This window comes from Crinia signifera, chromosome 3 (assembly GCF_055691185.1).
Source record: "Crinia signifera chromosome 3, ASM5569118v1, whole genome shotgun sequence".
In the NCBI taxonomy this organism is placed as follows: domain Eukaryota; kingdom Metazoa; phylum Chordata; class Amphibia; order Anura; family Myobatrachidae; genus Crinia; species Crinia signifera.
In genome coordinates this window covers 6,214,871-6,235,458 of record NC_139219.1, presented here as the reverse complement: position 1 = coordinate 6,235,458, position 20,588 = coordinate 6,214,871, and the positions used below count along the sequence as shown (strand labels likewise).

At 50.2% G+C, this 20,588-nt stretch overlaps 1 protein-coding gene across 1 annotated transcript in view; it reads right to left on the bottom strand.

Annotated features, from left to right (window-relative positions):
• Positions 1-13,887, bottom strand: part of LOC146062441 (spermatogenesis-associated protein 7-like) — a 120,111-nt gene extending 106,224 nt beyond the window's left edge. Inside the window, exon 1 of the mRNA XM_083174583.1 lies at positions 13,820-13,887. Coding sequence (XP_083030709.1) covers positions 13,820-13,862 — 43 coding nt within the window. The 5' untranslated portion in view covers positions 13,863-13,887. The remainder of the gene's footprint in view (positions 1-13,819) is intronic.
• Between the last annotated feature and the right edge of the window lie 6,701 nt (positions 13,888-20,588).

Genomic DNA, 20,588 nt, shown 5'->3' with positions numbered 1-20,588 from the left:
CTGCAGACAGTGCTGCCTGGCTGTGATTTATATTCTTGCCCAGAGCCCTGCCCAGTGCCAGCCCAGCAATGTTTTGGCCCGGGAAAGATTACAGCTTTTTTTTTTTTTATTAAATGCCATTGCTGGGCACTGGGCAGGGCACTGGGAAAGATTACAGCCTTTAAAAAAAAAAAAAAAAAAATATTGGTGGGCTGGCACTGGGCAAGAATATAAATCAGCCTTTTTTATTTTTTTTTTAAATAAAAACCATTGCTGGGCACCTCAGATGCCCAGTGCCAGGCCAGCCCATCAATGACTTTTATTTTAAAAAAAAAGTCTGTAATCTTTCCCGGTGCCCTGCCTAATCTGTAGACATGGCACAGTGGTGAAAAAATGGGGGAGTGACTTGCCCCTGTTAAGCCACACCCTTCAAATGAGGCCACACCCTTTGTAGGCCACGCCCCCTAAAATAGCCATCCTGGTGCTGATGTCACAAACCCTCCCCTAATACAGGTATATCAGTCCTGGTGCTGACGTCACACACCCTCCCCTAATACAGGCATATCCGGCCTGGTGCTGATGTCACACACCCTCCCCTAATACAGGTATATCCGGCCTGGTGCTGACGTCACACACCCTCCCGTAATACAGGTATATCCGGCCTGGTGCTGACATCACACACCCTCCCGTAATACAGGTATATCTGGCCTGGTGCTGACGTCACACACCCTTCCCTTAATACATGTATATCCGGCCTGGTGCTGATGTCACACACCCTCCCCTAATACAGGTATATCCGGCCTGATGCTGACGTCACACACCCTCCCCTAATACAGGATTGAGCTGCGCAGGCCGGAGATACAGGGTGCTCTGTTGGTTTGATAAATCCCGCTACATTTTGCCTAGATGCTGCACAACATGTTTATGTACCAGGTTGGCGGGGTCAGGCCCTGCGCCGTGGAGCGCTAATGTCTTATTATCCAGCTGCAGGCTCTCGCCCAGCAGCCGACACAGAACCATTACTGAAGGTAATAAAATAAATGTGTTCTCCTCAGGAGGATTTTTGTGGGTGGTAAAAGCTATTTGAACTCAGTGTTCTTTCCACGCTCCTAATATTATCCTGAGAAATTATAATACATTCAACAATCGGAATATTCTTCCGTCATTCTACAGATAGAACCACAATAACGTAAGCAAAAAGCAGCGAGACGCTGCCACGGAATACCGTCTACATGCATTACATCAACAGTGTTTTATTAATACCTTACTATCCAAGTGAGCATAGAGTAAGTAATATAATATAATAATGTTCGACGGAGCATGGCGAGTGGACGCGATTCTCTTATATGGTGTCTATGTTGACTTAAGTCGACATAGACACCCAAAAAACATGAAAAACGTATGTCGACGTTTTCTTGTTGACATTTTCCACATCAACCTAATAGTTGTGTCAACCGAAGTAATAACCATGGGAGTGGCATGTCCTAGCATACCTCCCAACTTTTAATGTGGCCATAATTAGGGGGCGTGACCTCGTGGTAAGGGGCCTATAAATCGCGTCATTTTGTGAGACCACGCCCCCATTTTCTGACGCTGCCAGCCCCCAGCCCCTCTGCTTGTGGGAATTCACCGGGTGACAGGGGGGACTCCCAACTCCCCCCCCCCCCCCCACAGCGGGACACTGCCGGCCACAGGAGGGACGCGGGAACGTCCCCACAAATACGGGACATTCCTCCGGTATGTGGACAGTTGGGAGGCGTGTCCTAGCTCAGATCTACATTTCAGTGTCAGAATAAAGCTGCCCAGTGTGTGTGGGCTACATGCAGAAACACCCAGTCACTACTATGCACCTGGCTAACACATACCTCCCAACTTCTGTCCGTATGAAAAGGGGGCGGGGTATATGCAAATGAGGGCGCGGCTTATGCTAATTAGCCGCAACCTCATTTTCATACGAGAATAGACGCTGTGCGCATGCGCACAGCGTCTATTCTACTAGATTGGGGGTCTCCCAACTGCCACCCCCCGCAGCGGGACAATGCCTGCCGCGGGTGGGACAGCGGGACAGGACCCGAAAATCGGGACTGTCCCTCTAAAATCGTGACAGTTGGGAGGTATGCTAACACCATGCTGTGCTGCAGGGGGGCAGATGTAACATGTGCAGAGAGTTAGGTGTGGGAGGGGCATGTCCAGCCACAGTCTCTGGGGGCAGCCAGGAGGACTTGCCTGCACCAATCAAATTCTATTTCTTATCTTCTAGATTCAGGTTCTAATTAAATAAGAAGAAGAATCTGATTGGTTGCTGTGGGCAACATCCCATCTTAATAAATGCCCCCCCCCCTGTATATCAGAGCATGACTCCATACCCCAGACAATGGCGCTGGCGATGTCATTCTCAGTATGGGGCAGATGTGCTAAGCCTTCGAGAGTGATAAAGTACCAACCAAACAGCCCCTAAATGCCATTTTCAAACACACCCAGTAATGTGACAGTTAGGAGCTGCGTGGCTGGTACTTTATCTCTTTCCAAGACTTAGCACATCCCCCCTATATGTCTCAGTACACATACAATAATAACTGCATTATGTGCATTAGGTGAGTTGGGCCTGTGTACCCCTCTATTTCATGTAATGAGCCCCCCACTCCCTTCCGCAGGGACCAGGTGCTCCTCTCAGATACCGTTGCTAAATATTATTTGGGGCCTGGGTCTCGGATAAACATTTACCGGAGACCTGCAACCTGTGGTGCACAGAGAACTCGGGACTGATCCATTCCGGGGAAGAAAGGGCCAACAGTAACAATGGTGTTTTGTTCTAGTGCGAGAGGAAGCTGCAGAGAAGAAAGTTGTTATTTCAGTGTAAGGAGCGCGGCCGGCTCGCGTCTGACCTAGTGACCCCCGAAGGTGTGACAGCAGCAGCACAACCTGGAGGGTGACCGCATGCCGGGGGCTTCCTCACAGGAAAGGGGGCATGGGAGGTAACAGGGGGAAGAGGAGCAACTCTCAGAGCCGTCAGCGATCGCTGCTTACTATGCTGTAGCTGTGTACTGGCGGCGAACAGATTGGGGCAGATGTATTAAGTAGGGATGTGCAGCGGCCACTTTTCGCGTTTTGGGTTTTGGGTTCTGATTACCTTCAGGTTTTGGGTTCTAATGGGTTTTGCCAAAACACCCCCTAAATATTTTGGGTTCTGATTTTTTTTTTAAAAAGCATAAAAGCTGCTAAAATCGTAGACAGGAGGCAGTTTGAAAAACTAGGCCCCAAAAAGACCCCTATCTGGCTTGGTCATGTTTACCACCAGCCGAGGAGCAGTGGGTGATTGGTGCAGCAGTGCAATAGCTGCAAAGGGGTGGAACCTTCTGACCACAGGCGGCGACCAGCCGAGGAGCAGTGGGCGATTGGTGCAGCACTGAGTTGGTCTGCGAGTGTGCTGTACTGTGCTGTGTATCAGTTTTTATCAGTTTAATATCTAATAAGACCACTATCTGGCTTGATCGTGTTGTTTACCACCAGCCGAGGAGTAGTGGGCGATTGGTGCAGCACTGAGTTGGTCTGCGAGTGTGCTGTACTGTGTATCAGTTTTTATCAGTTTAATATCTAATAAGACCACTATCAGGCTTGATCGTGTTGTTTACCACCAGCCGAGGAGCAGTGGGCGATTCGGCAGCATTCTGCAGGCAGTGGCAGAAACGCTCCTGTCACAGACTATCCTACTCTCTCTAACCAGCTCAAATCACGAGTAAAAAATGGCGCCGGACGATCGCTCTTTATAAAGCGGTCCGGATCTCGCAAGAATCTGGCATCGGGCAATGACATTTTGCCCTGGCGCCCGGATCCGAGTCAGGCGGGAAGCTCCGAGCTTGGAGAAGAGATAAACTGGGGATAAAGTAAAAGGAGATAAAGCACCAGCCAATGAACTGTGGGGTAGATTTATTATCTGGCGTTCAGGGGAATATGCGCTGTCCCCGTACCTTATGGCAGGGTATGGCGCTTCCCCTGATCTATGACACCCGTTGAGCGGGTGTCTAACGTGCGGCGGTGTGGGGTAGGAGGCATAGAGCAGCTACAATATTTTGTATTTCGCGCCTGCCTCCTGCCTGATTTATGAACGGTCAGCATCGCTGACTGTTCCGCCGCCCTATGCCCACAGCAGGGACAGCGCTGTCCCTGCTGATGGCTCTGAGCTGCGCTGGGATCTCGCGTGAGTAGTGGCCGGGGAGTCCAGCCGGCCGGGGAGAAGCAGACAGCGCGTCAGTGTTAACTGTCAGCTGGAGGGGACATCGCCGGAGGGGGGAGTTAGCGCTCCCCCGCTTCGGCGGGCAAGATCTTAGTAGATTTTGTCGGTCTCCCCTCCTGCTAGCGCCGCTATAATAAAACTACCCCTGTGTTTGAAAATGCCAGTTGGTAGTTGATTGGCTGGTGCGTAATCTCCTTTTACTTTATCTCCACTCTGGGGGTTATTCTGGTTGATTCGCAAGGCTGCGAATTTGCAGCCTTGCGAGTCCACCAAACCCCGCCCGGCGAACGACCGCGGCCCCCTTTAAAGTGCGGCATCGCCCGAACAGCTGCGAATGGATGTTTTGCATAAACATCCATTGGCATGGCTCGGGTAACCGCCCACATCTTTCGATGGTCACCGACCATCGAATGATGTTTAGAGTACACGCATATATAAGGGACTTTTCAGTTGCGTATATATGCGTGCGCGCTGGCGTGGATATGGGCGGGGCAGCTGACATCCGGTGATGTCAACTACCCGCCCCCCACACCCGCGTCACTGCCTCATTACCATGACAGGGTATTGTCTAATCGCTGTGCCCAATTATCCCCCCACAAATGACATAACTCTCTTGTTGGATAAAATTGGCCACAGCAGCCATCTTTATTGAAACAATACAAAATTAACAATAATCAAAAACATTCCCCACGGAAGGTGGTCCCCGAGGCCCTCAATAAATCAATCCACACCTCTAAGCACTTCCAGGAGTTGTTACCCCCAGCCGATAGCGATTGGCTCGAGGGCACCAATTGTCAACACCCAGTGCTCCTTAATTAGCCTCACCCAGGGGAGTCCAGCCCCCTCATGGGGCCCTCCCCGCCGCATAATTAAGCCTCAATGCCACCAACCTCGAGGACCCCCCTCCGCCACCAAGCACGGGGTTAAGCCCTTGACCCCGGGCGACCCCCCCACATCCGGAACGCTGTTTCTATCCCTTCCTGTAGTCCCAAGGACCAAACATCGATCCCTACAGCGTTCAAATGCACACCGTCTCCTCTCCAAAAAGCACCGGCACCAGACTCAAGTTCCCTGTGCCTCACCACCACCGCGCCGTTTCTAGCCATAAAACGCCCAATTGCCCTGTTGACTTTTATCCGTGCCTTATTGATCTTGTCAGCCGACCTTGCATCCCTCCAATAACGGCGCGGCACAATATCCGACCAAACTGTGATCACCTCTGGAAACATTGCCCATAAACGTAGGAGATCAAACTTGATATCCCGAATCAACTCCCTAAATGGTCTGCTCCCAAGGTCATTCCCTCCCACGTGCAACACTAATATGTCGGGAGCCCTATCGAGCCGAACAAAACGGTGAAATTCCTGTAACATTCCACTCCATACCATACCGCGCTTCCCCAGCCATCGAACCACTGCCTCCTCTCTATCCAAACCTAGCTGGCGGCCGTTCGGTCTGACATCAGCCCGCAAAGCTCCCCAAAAGACATATGAATGTCCTAAAATCCAAATCAGGCACGGGGGATGCCCTAAAATTAGAAAGAACACAATCAGCCTCAACAATCCCCTAAACGAACATATGAACGAAAACGAGACGATTCCCATCGCCCAATGCGCTTAATCAGCTCATCTCCCAAACCCATCCTAGCAGCCTCAGTTGCGGCCCCGATGCGGAAAGAGTGACCCGCGTATTCCTCCCCCTTGAGGCCCAACGTCCGCAGGACTGCTCTAAACACGCTTGTGAACTGGAACCGTGATAAAAAGGACCCATTCACATGCATCAGCAAAGGATCCCTTTCTCTGCCCACTCTGACTTCCTTAAATATCCTCAGCCGTGCTACCGGGCACATATCTGAGCCCGGTACAGAGAAGAGAACTACCTTCTTCCCCCTCCCTAATTGATCCGTCTTAGACCTCCTCACCACTAGCTCCACCCTATCCGAGTATAAATCCACATCCTCCCCTAACAAACCTCCCGGCCTGGAGACGCTTGGACTCACGAGTTCACCAATCCGCAGTGCCCCGAAGAAGGCAAGCGAAAAGGCTACCCCGAACAACCTTTCCTCGAAATTGGAACTACAGACCTCACCCAACTTCCTGCCCATATTCTGCAACAACTGGAAGGACACCGGCCTTCTCTGATCCTGTACTACATGTCCTTTTCTCCAGCCTTTTAAAGCCTGCGCAATCAGGAAATTCTTTGTGACATCAGGCCTCCCACCTGCACGAAACCCAAAAGCTAAGCCCGCCATACAGCGCGTGATCTTAGCCACTGACCAACCAATCTCCTTACAATGGCCTATGTATAGCAAGACAGCCAACTCGTCATCATCCTCTTTCAAACCTACTACCTCACGCCATTCTAACCAGCTCCGCCATTCCTGGTTGTATGCCGACCATGTATTTGGGGCCAAGGATTCCCTGATGAGCTGATCGACTACCCGTCCAGCAGAGCCCAGAGCCGACTCGGGAACCCGGTCCCCTCCCTGTCCGCCTCTGGCGCCAACTCCCGGAATCGTTCCCACTGTGAACGAGATAAAGAATCCGCAATGCCGTTAGAGACACCGGGAACGTGCCTAGCCACAACCCACAAATTCAAAGCCAGACATTCCAATACCAACTGCTGCAAAATAGTAACCACCGGAGGTGAAGATGCCGACAATTGATTAATAGCCATGACCACCCCCAAATTATCGCAGTAAAAACAAATCTTCCTATCGCGGAACAGCTCACCCCAAACAACAACTGCAACCAAAATAGGAAACAATTCCAACAATGCTAAATTTTTAACCAAGCCTCTCTGCACCCAAGACTCCGGCCACCGGCCCACACACCAATGTCCCTGGCAATAAGCCCCAAAACCGCCACTCCCAGCGGCGTCTGTGAAAAGGTCTAGCTCTGTAGCCACGCACGTGTCTGACATCCACAACGCCCTGCCATTAAAGGTTTCCAGAAAAGATGCCCACACCCGCAAGTCCCCTTTCAACTCACTACCTAATCTGACAAAATGATGAGGAAGAACCACCCCTGCTGTCGCTGCTGCCAGCCTCCTGCTGAAAATGCGGCCCATCGGCATAATGCGACACGCAAAATTCAACTTACCCAGCAAGGACTGTAATTCCCTCAATCTGATTTTCTTCAACAGCAACGCCCTCCCTACCTCGGCCTTCAAACCCAGTAACTTTTCTTCAGGCAAGCGACACTCCATATTCACAGTATCAATGACAATACCCAAAAAACTGATCACAGTCGCAGGGCCCTCCGTCTTTCCCGGAGCAAGCGGGACCCCAAAGTCTGCCGACACCCTTTCAACAGTCCTCAACAATAAATCACATACACCGGTCCCCCCCGGGACCAATACATAAAAAATCATCTAGGTAATGAATAACTGAACTGCACCCAGAGACATCCTTAACCACCCACTCCAAAAAGGAACTAAAGGCCTCAAAATAAGCACACGACAAGGAGCACCCCATCGGTAGACAACGATCAACAAAAAACTCCCCATCCCAACAACATCCCAACAAGCGCAAACTGGTTGGATGAACAGGCAGCAACCGGAATGCCGATTCAATATCAGTCTTTGCCAACATGGCCCCTTTCCCAAACCGCTTCACCCACTTAACGGCCGCATCAAAGGATGTATAAACCACCGAGCAGATGTCGGGGTCAATGCCATCATTGACCGACGCCCCTTTTGGGAAGGATAAATGGTGTATCAGACGAAACTTGTTCGCCTCCTTTTTTGGCACCACCCCCAACGGAGAGACTATCAAATCTGGCCACGGTGCCGCCCTAAACGGTCCAGCCATACGACCCAACTGCACCTCCTTAAACAGTTATTCCTGCACCACTTCAGGATGCTCCCTAGCAGACTTCAAATTCCTCCTAAAACTTCCTGACACCTGCACGTCAGAAGGTATCTTAAAACCTTCCCTAAACCCCTCCTCCAACAAGGCGGCTGTCCGCTGGTCAGGATACCTACGCAGATAACCCAGCATCCTTTCCAGCCGAACTGGTGTCGCCCCCTTTTGAACTACTGTCTCGGGACTTCCCTCTGAAGCATTTATTTGCCCCATGGTTCCCTCCACATGATGAACATTCATGCTTGAATTTGCATTTTGCTCCAAACCGGCATGACCCGTCGTTGAAGGCAAAGCAAAGTCCCTTCTGCATGGCCGTCCCGCTTGTGGCCTCTCTCGGCCCCCCCCCCCATCCCCACGAAAGGGCTGCCCACTTTTTATGGGGGCCGTTACCTTTAACCATAAAGCAATATCCTTATGATCCCAACGAATGTTGGGGCGAACCGCCTTCCTCTGCCTAAACTGCTCATCATACCTGAGCCAGGACATGCCCCCGTGCACACGGTATGCCTCTCCTATCGCATCCATGTAACAGAATAAGCCTGAACAATTGTCAGGTGCCTTCTCCCCAATCACACTAGCTAAAATAGCAAATGCCTGTAACCAATTTGTGAATGACCGCGGTATCAGCCGATACCGCCGCCGTTCCTCCTCCTCCTTTTTCTCCTCCTTGCGGGGCCTATCCAGGTTAAAACGCTCTAAGGGTAGTAATGAAAATATATCCACATATTCCCCTTTCCAAATCTTCTCCCTCACCTCCTGCTTCAGGTGGGCCCCCAATGGCCCCTCAAAACATACATACACCTCCCCTTTCGCAGTGTCACTAAGCCTCCCACTCTCATCCTGCGTCACCACACTGCCCCCTTCAGCCCCTGCCCTGCTGCTGCTTTGCTCCCCGCCGGATACCAGCACCACGCTGCTCCCCGGCACCCCACTGCTAACCGGCACCCCACTGCTAACCGTCACCCCACTGCTAACCGGCACCCCACTGCTAACAGGCACACTATTTCTGACCGGCACACTAATGCTAGCTGGTGTGCCCGAATTCTGCGGTGCCCATGCTGCCGCCGGGGACGGCCCCGCCCCCTGCCGCAAACCCACCAGCCAATCTGCAAAACCACTCAATAATTCGGTAAAGCCCCTACTCATTTCCCCCTGGGGGGCTAACCCTCCCCCCCCCTGACTTTGTGCTAAAGCATTAATAGACATAGAGACAGACTCACCAGGCTGCCTGGGGGCTGTGAACCCAGCAGCCGCAGGTCCAGTGTCCTGACGGGTCCCAGATGAAGAAGGACCAGGTATCTCTCCATCGTCTGCTGACGCTACCATCTCTCTTCTCCTGTCCTCCCGACCTTCAGGTATAGCACCAGCCGGCGTGACCGCGTTGGAGGTGGAGCCAGCTGTGCGTCTCTCGCTCCGTGTACCAGGCCTGCGGTCCGCAGCCTGTACTTCTGCCCCCCTGGCACGACTCACCCCGCGCTGGGCAGCAGCATGCCCCGCATGCCCCGCCGCTCCAGGTCCAGACCCACGTGACGCCGGATCTTCTTGCACGTGGGGGGGGTTCCCCCCGCGCGGAGGGTTCCGCCTGCATGTTGGATTCCTCCCAGACCTGGTCCTGCGGGCGGAAGGTGCCCGGCCCGCAGCCTGGCCTGGAGGGTCCCTGACGGGGCTCCTAGAACGGCGCTGAACCCTGGGGGACACGGATGGGCTGAAGCGCTCCGGAGGCCTGGACCTCCGAGGCCGTGCGCCCGCTGGAGCAGCCTCCTGCGTTGCTGCTCCCAGTCCCCCCAGCAGACCTGACATCTGCTGCTGCAGCCACTCTGTCCCTCTGGTGCCTGCTGCCTCCCTGAGGGCAGCCAGCGCTGCAGATGCCTCAGCATCAGCGTTTGGGGAAGCCATGGGAGATGCAGTGCTGCTTAGCTGTTCAGAAAAATCTCCCAGTGACCCCTATTTCCTGCCTGCACTCTGCTTATATACCCTTACTACACCCCGTTAAGCCCCTCCCCCTATGACCCTCTCCTTAGACACCCCTTCTATGACTGTCCAGCTAGTCAGCTCCCTACAAACCCTGTCAGGGGAGCCTACCCCCAGGCTTTGCCTCCAGTCCGGCTCCTACATGAGAATGCCCAGCGTTCTCCTGGGAACGCCCATGGAACGCTGGGCGTTCCCATATGGTAATTGGGAGGTATGCTGGTATACGTATTTATGCAAAATATACACAGTGAAATATAGCACATACTGCAGAACTAAAATGTTACAGCATCAGGACCCAGGGAAGACCGGGGTAACGTTCACAGTGACCGGAACATGGAGCTTACACTCTACACCAGGCATGTCCAAAGTCAGGCCCGGGGGCCAATTGCGGCCCGTGCTGTCATTTCAAGCGGCCCGCAGCCTCCAACTGGAAGTGGGCAGAGCATCAGATGTGGGAAGCACAGCACAGGACACTAAAGGTGGGGCCCCGGCGAGCGCGCCTTTACCTTGCTGTCCCCTGCAGTGAGGAGGTGCCGGCCACCACAGTCAGATGTGTTTGGCGACCTACCCCTGCTGCTGCAATCGTATATCACCCTACTCCACAATCACAGTGACAGCAGTGTTTGGGGAGGGAGGCAGCAAGGGGAAGCTTGTTCCCGTAACATGCAGAGTGGAGGAGGGCAGCAGCGGGAGCCCAAGCATCTCCTGTCCTTGCAGTGCCTGCTTTGCCTCTCCGTCCTCTGGCTCACACAAGGGGCTGGGAAACATAGAGAGAAGGGAGGGGGCAGAGTGGGGGACATACAGTGAAGGAGGTTCAGGCTGGGGGACATACAGTGAATGGGGGCAGTGATGGCCATTCAGAGAAGGGGGAGCAGGGGCAGGCTGGGGGACATACAGTGAATGGGGGCAGAGTGGGGTACATAGTGAATGGGGGTCATACAGTGAATGGGAGTCATACAGTGAAGGAGGGTCAGGCTTGCGGACATACAATGGATGGAGGCAATGAATGCACATTAAGAGAAGGGTGGCAGGCTGGGGGACAGAGTGAATGGGTGCAGAGTGGGGAACATACAGTGAATGGGGGCATGCTGGGGGAAATACAGTGAAGGGGCAGGCTGGGGGGACATAGTGAATGGGGGCAGAGTGGGGGACCATTCTGATGTGATTAATGATTCAAAGAATGTCAGGCTGAATGGTCGGCCCCCACACATTTACACTTCACCAAATCTGACCCTCGTCGCAAAAAGTTTGGACACCCCTGCTCTACTCCCACCTCATTCATATCAGATTTAAATAAAACAAACAGAATTTAAAATAAATAAATAAATATAGATTCTACTTGTATAGAAAGAAAAACATCACAGAACTGAAAAGTAACCGAGTAATTACAGCAGAAGGATCCCATGTAAATGGCGGCTAATCGCTCACGGCGAGTACAGAATAGGGCGCGGATATGTCCGGTCAGGGGTCACGTTCTGGATTCTCAGCCTCAGGCTTTTGGTCCTGAGCTACATTTCGGGTTTGCGCTGAAACTGAATAACATTTAATAGTAAATATCCACTTAAGACCTTCCCATGGTTTTTAATAATTTGACTTATTTAATAACCCTTGCCTCAATTAGTGATAATTATTGTCATTAAGAGTATGTTATTGTGACTCGGGGCCCGGGGCCCATTTGGGACCTGTATGCATGGGCTGTACGCACGGATTGTAGTGCGCTTGCACTAGGTCTCCCTGCGATAACAGCCAGCATCGGCTTTCCATCGCTTGCCATAAGCAGGGAGATTGACAGGTGCCTGGGGGGGCGGCACCCGGCCACTTCCGGGGAGTGTCAAGGAAATATGCAGGCGTGCCCAGCCGTGATCAGCCAGTCCCGAGGCCTTCTGACGTCAGCTTCTGCCCCAATCAGCCAGACGTAAGTCTCTGGCTATGTGGCCACTGCACACACGGTGGCAATTATCCAATGGTGAGTGATTGCGATGGATTTCCGAATCCGAAGATTAGCAGCCCAGCAATCAGTACTTTGGAAATGACCAACAACCATTGTAGAATCCAGCTGGCTGAACATGGGAATGCCATTCTATTATCCAGGGCCGGTGCAAGGTCTTTTGGCACCCTGGGAAAATGTCACCTTAGTGCCCCAACCCCCCCCCCCCCCCCCACCGCACACACACACACCAATACCCATTTTCCAGAACCACAGAAGAACATGTGGTGGTAACGTCTCAGAAGTTCAACACCTGCCACTTACTGGCCAAATCGAAGGTGTCTGACATCAGATTGGATCCGATGCTCGTTCTGTGCGCATCAGATTGGATCCTGGAGACAGCAATATAACGGCATCTGGCCATCAGATTTTTAGCACCTGTATCACATCCGATTTCCCTTGAACTCCCTCTGATGCTCTTCGGGAGTTCTTTTACATGCGATTAATCGCATGGAAGAAATCGCGCATCAAGTGCTAAGTCAGATGGAGCCTTCCCGGGGAGCTGCTGGGGGGAGTACAGAGGAACACAGGTCCGACTTGTGCCTCAGACCAGTCGGTGCATTATAGGAACTTTAGAGTCATCCTTAATTCTGCCAGACTCAGGACGCCCCCCAGATTGTGGAGCCCCTAGGCAGCTGTCCGGCTGCTGTATATACAGTGACTCCTATATACTGTGCCCATGTAACTATAGACTGCACACTGTCTGCTGCTTATAATTCTGATACAGTTTCCAATCATCAGCGACTCGCGCTGCGGGCTCTGCTGAGATATATCTCTGTACGCTGAGCCGCGCCTTACATTACATTGGGACAGATGTATTAAGCCTGGAGAAGAGATAAAGTGTAAGGAGATAAAGCACCAGCCAATCAACTGTGTTTGAAAATGACAGATGGGAGCTGATTGGCTGGTGCTTTATCTCCTTTTATCTCTTCTCCAGGCTTAATACATCTGTCCCATTGTTCTGTGCAACCTGTCAACAGCAACGTTACTGTAGTCTGTAAGACTCCAGATAAACATCGCCACAGATAACGTTCTTAATTACAGCGTCAGGGGAGCGCGCTAAGAGGGGGGAGTTTGGTTTTGGTATATTAAGGGGAGTCTCGGGTCTCTGGCTTCAGTGTTATGATGGTAACGCGTTCCCCCATTTATATTATTCATTTTCTGTTCCGTTGCTACTGGGTTTTTTGTTATTCTTGTGTATTTTTATTTTTTTGCTAAGGGCTGTTTTTGGGCAGGCCTGGCACACTTCTGCCACATAGTGCGCTCTCTTGGCATATCTGACAATAAATTAGGATGTCCTACAAATGGAACAGCTAAAAGGAAACTACGGAGATAAACTATCCACTACTATAATTTTTCAAACTCATCTTGTAACATGGCAGTTAGGGGCCGATTGGCTGGTACCTTGGGTGGGGGCATCAATAATCGAATATTGCACGCAATGTATCCTGCCGTTTATTAGCACCTAAAATCACTTGCGGTATGAGCTGTCCTTCGTGGTGATAGGACTTTGGGGTTTAGGACCCAGAGTCCTGTCCGAGTGACCGTGCACCCCATATATGGCCACGCCCCCTTCAGTACTCGGGCCCTGTGACTATCTTAACAGCCTTGGCCACGCCCCCTGGAACATGATTCACTTTGAAGATTTTGTTAATGGAATATACTACGGCCACTAATATAACAGCACACTGTGAAAGTCACCTCATAGAAGCTGCGGTGTTTGGCATATGACGCCCCTACACCATAATGACATAAGGATTGTATTGGGATCACATGTACTTACGGCTGCTTTTCCAGCTCAGGTGTCCCTTGAATGGTCCCATCATTGAATATTTCGGAATTGGTGCAGTTGGAGTTTCTGGCAAAAAAAAAAAAAGGAAACAATTAAATGATTTTCATATAAATTCATCATCTGATTCTTAATTTCTTAATCAGCTGTGATGAATTCCTGGAAAGAAGGCGATGCCCCCACAGACATAACAGGGGGTCACCCCAAAATGCAACTCTGTAAATCTTGGCTTCCGCATTTTATTCTACTTTTCTGTCAAAACTGCTGGCTCAATTAATAACTGAAACGTTTCCTGTGGACCCCCCCCCCCCTCGCTTTATCTTCTAAACTCATTGACTGTATTGAATAAGGCCCTCATGGTGAAACGCGTTGGTGGAGGAGTGCGGCTCTGAATCCATTTTTCCTAACTTGGTCTCAAAACCAAGTTAACCACTGATTGCTCACGGCTGGTTTCCCGCTTCCATGACATGAAGTCCTTCACTGACACATCTAGTCCAAGGGGCCCTGTCTCAGTGTAATACTCAGCTCCTCTTGTTCCCAAAACGGTTCTCGAGATCTACCAACAGTTCATGTTTTCCAGACCGCCTAGCTGGAGCACAGGTGCAGTCATTACTAACTGTCACATTTCCCAGACCGCCTAGCTGGAGCACAGGTGCAGTCATTACTAACTGTCACATTTCCCAGACCGCCTAGCTGGAGCACAGGTACAGTCATTACTAACTGTCACATTTCCCAGACCGCCTAGCTGGAGCACAGGTGCAGTCATTACTAACTGTCACATTTTCAAACCTGTGCTTCATTCATTCCTAACCCACACGTTGTACAGATCCACAGGTGGCTGGAGATCTTCGGGAACGGTTTGGCCTCCCCTGTTCTACCCCAACCCTCCTTAGCAGTGAATCCTCCCTTCCGGAAAGCAGAGTTGATGCATCACTACATTTTCTTATGTGCATTATTTTTGGATGTTCCTGTATGTCCTGTATAATAAGCAGAATGGGGTGCATGCTTTTTGCTCGGTCATTTACGCCTCTCAGCCATGCAGAGCCCTCCACATGCCCTTACAGTAGGCGAGATACAGAGTACTCCGTGCAGGAGGTAAAGTACAGCCAGACGTTGGGCCTATACCACCTCCAGCAGGGGAGTGCGGGGGATACATAGCAGCTGCCGTAGCTGGATTTCATTTATTAGATCATTTTACACTTTAATTAACACAAACAACTTGGATTTTAGAAGTTATGCAAAGCAGCGAAGAGCTACAGACGCACTTCTGTATAACGCCTCAGACATTGCAGATCGCACCTTCCGAATCATTCGGGAACAGTAATAACATCCCAGCGTGGTGACATTATTGGTGTGTACACATTTATCTTGTCAGCTGCCCTTAGGGTGCAGCAATAGTTGGGTAGATGTATGAAGGCTCAATATGGGGGAGAAGCCAGAGCTTAAAGCATACGTCCCAACTGTCCCATTTCTCACAAGACTGTCCCTTTTTATTTTTGGAACAGTCCCAGGGGGGGGGGGGGGGTGTATATGGTGGGTGCAGAGATAGGAGTCCCCCCTGTCACCGATGAGCATGCACACAGCGCCTGTTCGGTGAGACAGAGGGCCTGGGGGCATGGTCAGCAGTTCACAAAGCACTCTCTATGCCCCAAGAATGATGTCATCGGCTGCCTCTGAAGCCACACCCCCTTTTGGATAGGTCATGCCTCCTTACCGGGAGCACGATATGAAGCAGCACGCAGGAGTCCCTCTGCAAGGATTTACTAAGTTGGGAGGTATGCTTAAAGTGGTCCAGGATAGATGGTGGAACTTAATTCCCCTGCATCCAACCCCCCATTAAGTGGAGCAAGGGCCAGTGCAAACGTTTTCAGCACGCCCTTTATAAATGTGTGCACTACCACTCATACTTTATAAAGGGTCAGTAATCTCATTAGGATGGTTACACAATAGTACCCCCAATTCACATTACGCCACACAGTAGCTCAATAGTACTCACATTACACCACATGTAGTGCTCCTGATTCATATTATACTACACAGTAGTGGCCTTTAATCACTTTACGTCACACAGTAGTGCCTCCTATACATGTAACGCTACACAGTAGTGCCCCTTATACATGTAACGCTACACAGTAGTGCCTCTTATACATGTAACGCTACACAGTAGTGCCCCTTATACATTATGCCACACATGTAAGCGCACACATCCCCTTGCATGAGCGGGTTCACTCGGCCGGTGTTGAGGGGAAGGGGTTGGCAGGTGGCGTCTATGAACATACGCAGCCTAGCAAACAGGTCTGAATTAGACCACAAGACTTCATCTAATCCAGCGCATGTGTTTCCTTGTCACCATTTGTGTCAGGGGACAGATGGGATAAAACAAGAATTTGGTTTTATTTAGTAATCCCTTGTGTTTATTTAGTTGGTTCCTTCTGTCCCGATGAGACTCTTTGTACATACTGAATAAATCATTCCTTAAATAAAGCTTTGTTTGGGGTAAGCCAATTATCAGATGGGCCTGGGAGAGAGGTAAGGTCACATTTACAACTGTTGTGACAAATGGGAGAGATAAAGTGGGCAGAGATAAAATAACAACCAATTGGCTCCTAACTGACATGTTACAGGCTGTGCTTGAAAATTACAGTTAGGAGGCTGGGAGTTTATCACCGTCCACTGTACCAGTCTCCAGGGGTTATTCAGACCTGATCAAACAACCGCAAAATCGCAAGTTGTCCATTTTGGACTGCGCATGCGTACGGATCATAGCACATTTTTGATTACTGGCAGTGTGCAAGTTGATTGACAGGACGTCAGCATTTGTGGGTGTGGCCTGGCAGTGTTCTGGGAGTGTCAGGGAAAACACAAGTGTTTCCAAGTGAGGGAGGGCATGTGATGCTCCGGCCTCGATCAGGCTGATTCCACTGCATCTACCGAGTCAGTCCTGGCCTACGCACACACTGCACACAGTGGAAAAATCATTCGATGGTGAGCAGCTTCCAAATGGATTTGCGACTGTTCACAGGACTGTGAGTTTTTTTCAAGCCGCGTTAAACAATTCGCACAGCGTAGAGTACATTAACAGAGTGCAATGTATAGTGCCAGAGTGCAGTGTACAGTAACATAGTGCAGTGCACAGTAACAGAGTGCAGTATACAGTAACAGAGTGCAGTGTACAGTAACAGAGTGCAGTGCACAGTAACAGAGTGCAGTGCACAGTAACAGAGTGCAGTATACAGTAACAGAGTGCAGTATATAGTAACAGAGTGCAGTGCACAGTTACAGAGTGCAGTGTATAGAAACAGAGTGCAGTGTACAGTAAGTAACAGAGTGCAGTGCACAGTAACCGAGTGCAGTGCACAGTAACAGAGTGCAGTATACAGTAACAGAGTGCAGTGCACAGTTACGGAGTGCAGTGTATAGAAACAGAGTGCAGTGTACAGTAAGTAACAGAGTGCAGTGCGCAGTAACCGAGTGCAGTGCACAGTAACAGAGTGCAGTATACAGTAACAGAGTGCAGTGCACAGTAACAGAGTGCAGTTTACATTAACAGAGTGCAGTGCACAGTAAGTAACAGAGTGCAGTGTAAAGTAATTAATAGAGTGCATTGTACAGTAACAGAGTGCAGTGTAAAGTAAGTAACAAAGCACAGTGTGTAGAGCAACAGAGTGCGCTGTACTGTAAGTAACAGAGCACAGTGTGTAGTAACAGGGTGCAGTGTACAGTATTAGAGTGCAGTGTACAGTAAAAGGTTGAAGTACACAGTAATTGGTTGCAATGTACAGTAACAGAGTGCAGTGCACAGTAAAAGAGTGCAGTGTACAGTAAAAGAGTGCAGTGTACAGTAACAGAGTGCATTGCATAGTAACAGAGTTCAGTGCACAGTAATGGAGTGCAGTGTACAGTAAGTAACGAGTGCAGTGTATAGTAACAGAGCGCAGTGTACGGTAAGTAACAGAGTGCAGTGAACAGTAACAAAGCGCAGTGTACAGAAAGTATCAGAGTGCAGTGTACAGTAAGTAACAGAGCGCAGTGTACAGTAAACAAAGTGCAGTGTACAGTAAGTAATAAAGTGCAGTGTATAGAGCAACAGAGTGCACTGTACAGTAAGTAACAAAGCGCAGTGTGTAGTAACAGGGTGTAGTGTACAGTAACAGAGCACAGTGTACAGTAACAGGGTGAAGTACACAGTAACAGGGTGCAATGTACAGTAACAGCACAGTGTACAGTAACAGAGCATTGTACAGTAAAAGAGTCCAGTGAAGAGTAGCAGAGCGCAGTGTACAGTCCCAGGGTGCAGTGTACAGTAAGATAATACAGTGTACAGTAACAGGGTGAAATGCACAGTATCAGGGTGCAATGTACAGTATCGGCGCAATGTACAGTAACAGGGTGCAATTTACAGTAACAGAGCACAGTGTACAGTAACATGGTGCAGTGTACTTTAACAAAGCACATGGTACAGTAACAGAGTGCAGTGTACAGTAACAGAGCGCAATGTACAGTAACAGAGTGCAGTGTATAGTACATAACAGAGTGCAATGTACAGTAGCAGAGTGCAATGTACAGTAGCAGAGTGCAGTGCACAGTGCACAGTAATAGAGTGCAGTGAAGAGTAGCAGAGCGCAGTTTACAGTAGCAGAGCACAGAGTACAGTAGCAGGGCGCAGTGTACAGTAAGAGAGCATAGTGTACAGTAAGTAACAGAGTGCAGTGAAGAGTAGCAGAGCACAGTGTACAGTAGCACAGTGCAGTGTACAGTAACAGAGTGCAGCACACAGTAATAAAGTGCAGTGAAGAGTAGCAGAATGTGGGGTACAGTAGCAGAGCACAGTGTACCGTAACAGAGCGCAGTGTACAGTATCAGAGCACAGTTCACAGTAATAGAGTGCAGTGAAGAGAAGCAGAGCGCAGTGTACAGTAGCAGAGCGCAGTGCACAGTAATAGAGTGGTGTGAAGAGTAGCAGAGCGCAGTGTACAGTAGCAGGGCGCAGTGTACAGTAGCAGGATGCAGTGTACAGTAGCAGGGTGCAGTGTACAGTGACAGGGCGCAGTGTACAGTAGCAGGGTGCAGTGTACAGTAGCAGGGTGCAGTGTACAGTGACAGGGTGCAGTGTACAGTAGCAGGGCGCAGTGTACAGTGACAGGGCACAGTGTACAGTAGCAGGGTGCAGTGTACAGTGACAGGGCGCAGTGTACAGTAGCAGGGCGCAGTGTACAGTAACAGACACATGTGATTATCACTCACCATAGTGTACCGGAGACATTTCTGCACAGACAGGTCGGTGAGCTGGACTGGAGCAGACGGCCTGAGCTGTGATTCCTGTACACACAACCAGGGTGTGGTGTCTGATCCACATAACAACTGTAACACGACTCTATAAACACTGCAGTGCCTGTCACCTATGGAGCGCAGACATAGCCGGGACAAACACAGAGGTTAGGATTAGGGAAAACCTGGAGAATATCCTGTACCTGCAGCGGGGTCACCAATCAATGTCACCGCATGACTTACACCATCATATTACATTCACTCCAGCACCCGATAACAGTACCCCCCCAATACCACCCCCTCATTGTAATAATTACTCCCAGTCCAGCACCCGATAACAGTACCCCCCCAATAATACCCCTCATTGTAATAATTACTCCCAGTCCAGCACCCGATAACAATACCACCCCCTCATTGTAATAATTACTCCCAGTCCTGCACCCGGTAACAGTACCCCCCCAATACCACCCCCTCATTATAATGATTACTCCCAGTCCCGCACCCGGTAACAGTACCTCCTAATAAACCCCCTCATTGTAATAATTACTCCCAGTCCTGCCCCCGGTAACAGTACCTCCTAATAACCCCCCTCATTGTAATAATTACTTCCAGTCCTGCCCCCGGTAACAGTACCCCCCCAATACCACCCCCTCATTGTAATAATTACTCCCAGTCCAGCACCCGATAACAGTACCCCCCCAATAATACCCCTCATTGTAATAATTACTCCCAGTCCAGCACCCGATAACAATACCACCCCCTCATTGTAATAATTACTCCCAGTCCTGCCCCCGGTAACAGTACCTCCTAATAACCCCCTCATCACCTGCACCACCATTTTACATGGACTCCAGCACCCGGTAACAGTACACCCCCCCCCCCCCCAATACAACCCCCTCATTATAATGATTACTCCCAGTCCAGCACCCGGTAACAGTACACCCCCCCCCCTCATTATAATGATTACTCCCAGTCCCGCACCCCTACCCACCGGGCGCCAGCCTGTAGCCCACCAGAAAAGTTTTATTGTTCCTCAGTGAGAAAAACAAAATAGCAATCTAGCAAATATGATACCTTTTAATGGCTAACAAAAATAAATGTTGTTAAAATGCAAGCTTTCGAGACTTCTTAGGTCTCTTCCTCAGGCATGGTTACCATGCCTGAGGAAGAGACCTAAGAAGTCTCGAAAGCTTGCATTTTAACAACATTTATTTTTGTTAGCCATTAAAAGGTATCATATTTGCTAGATTGCTATTTTGTTTTTCTCACTGAGGAACAATAAAACTTTTCTTATCAACTGGCTAACACGGTACCAAACTTTTTTCTTTTGTAGCCCACCACACATGGGTGTGGAACAGTTGGTCACCAGGAAGTTGTTAGACAGTCATTAGGTCAACACCATTAGGTCGACACTTGTCTAGGTCAACATGCAGGAAAGTTGACATGAGTCTAAGTCGGCATTGGTTAGGTCAACAGGGTCATAAGGTCGACAGGG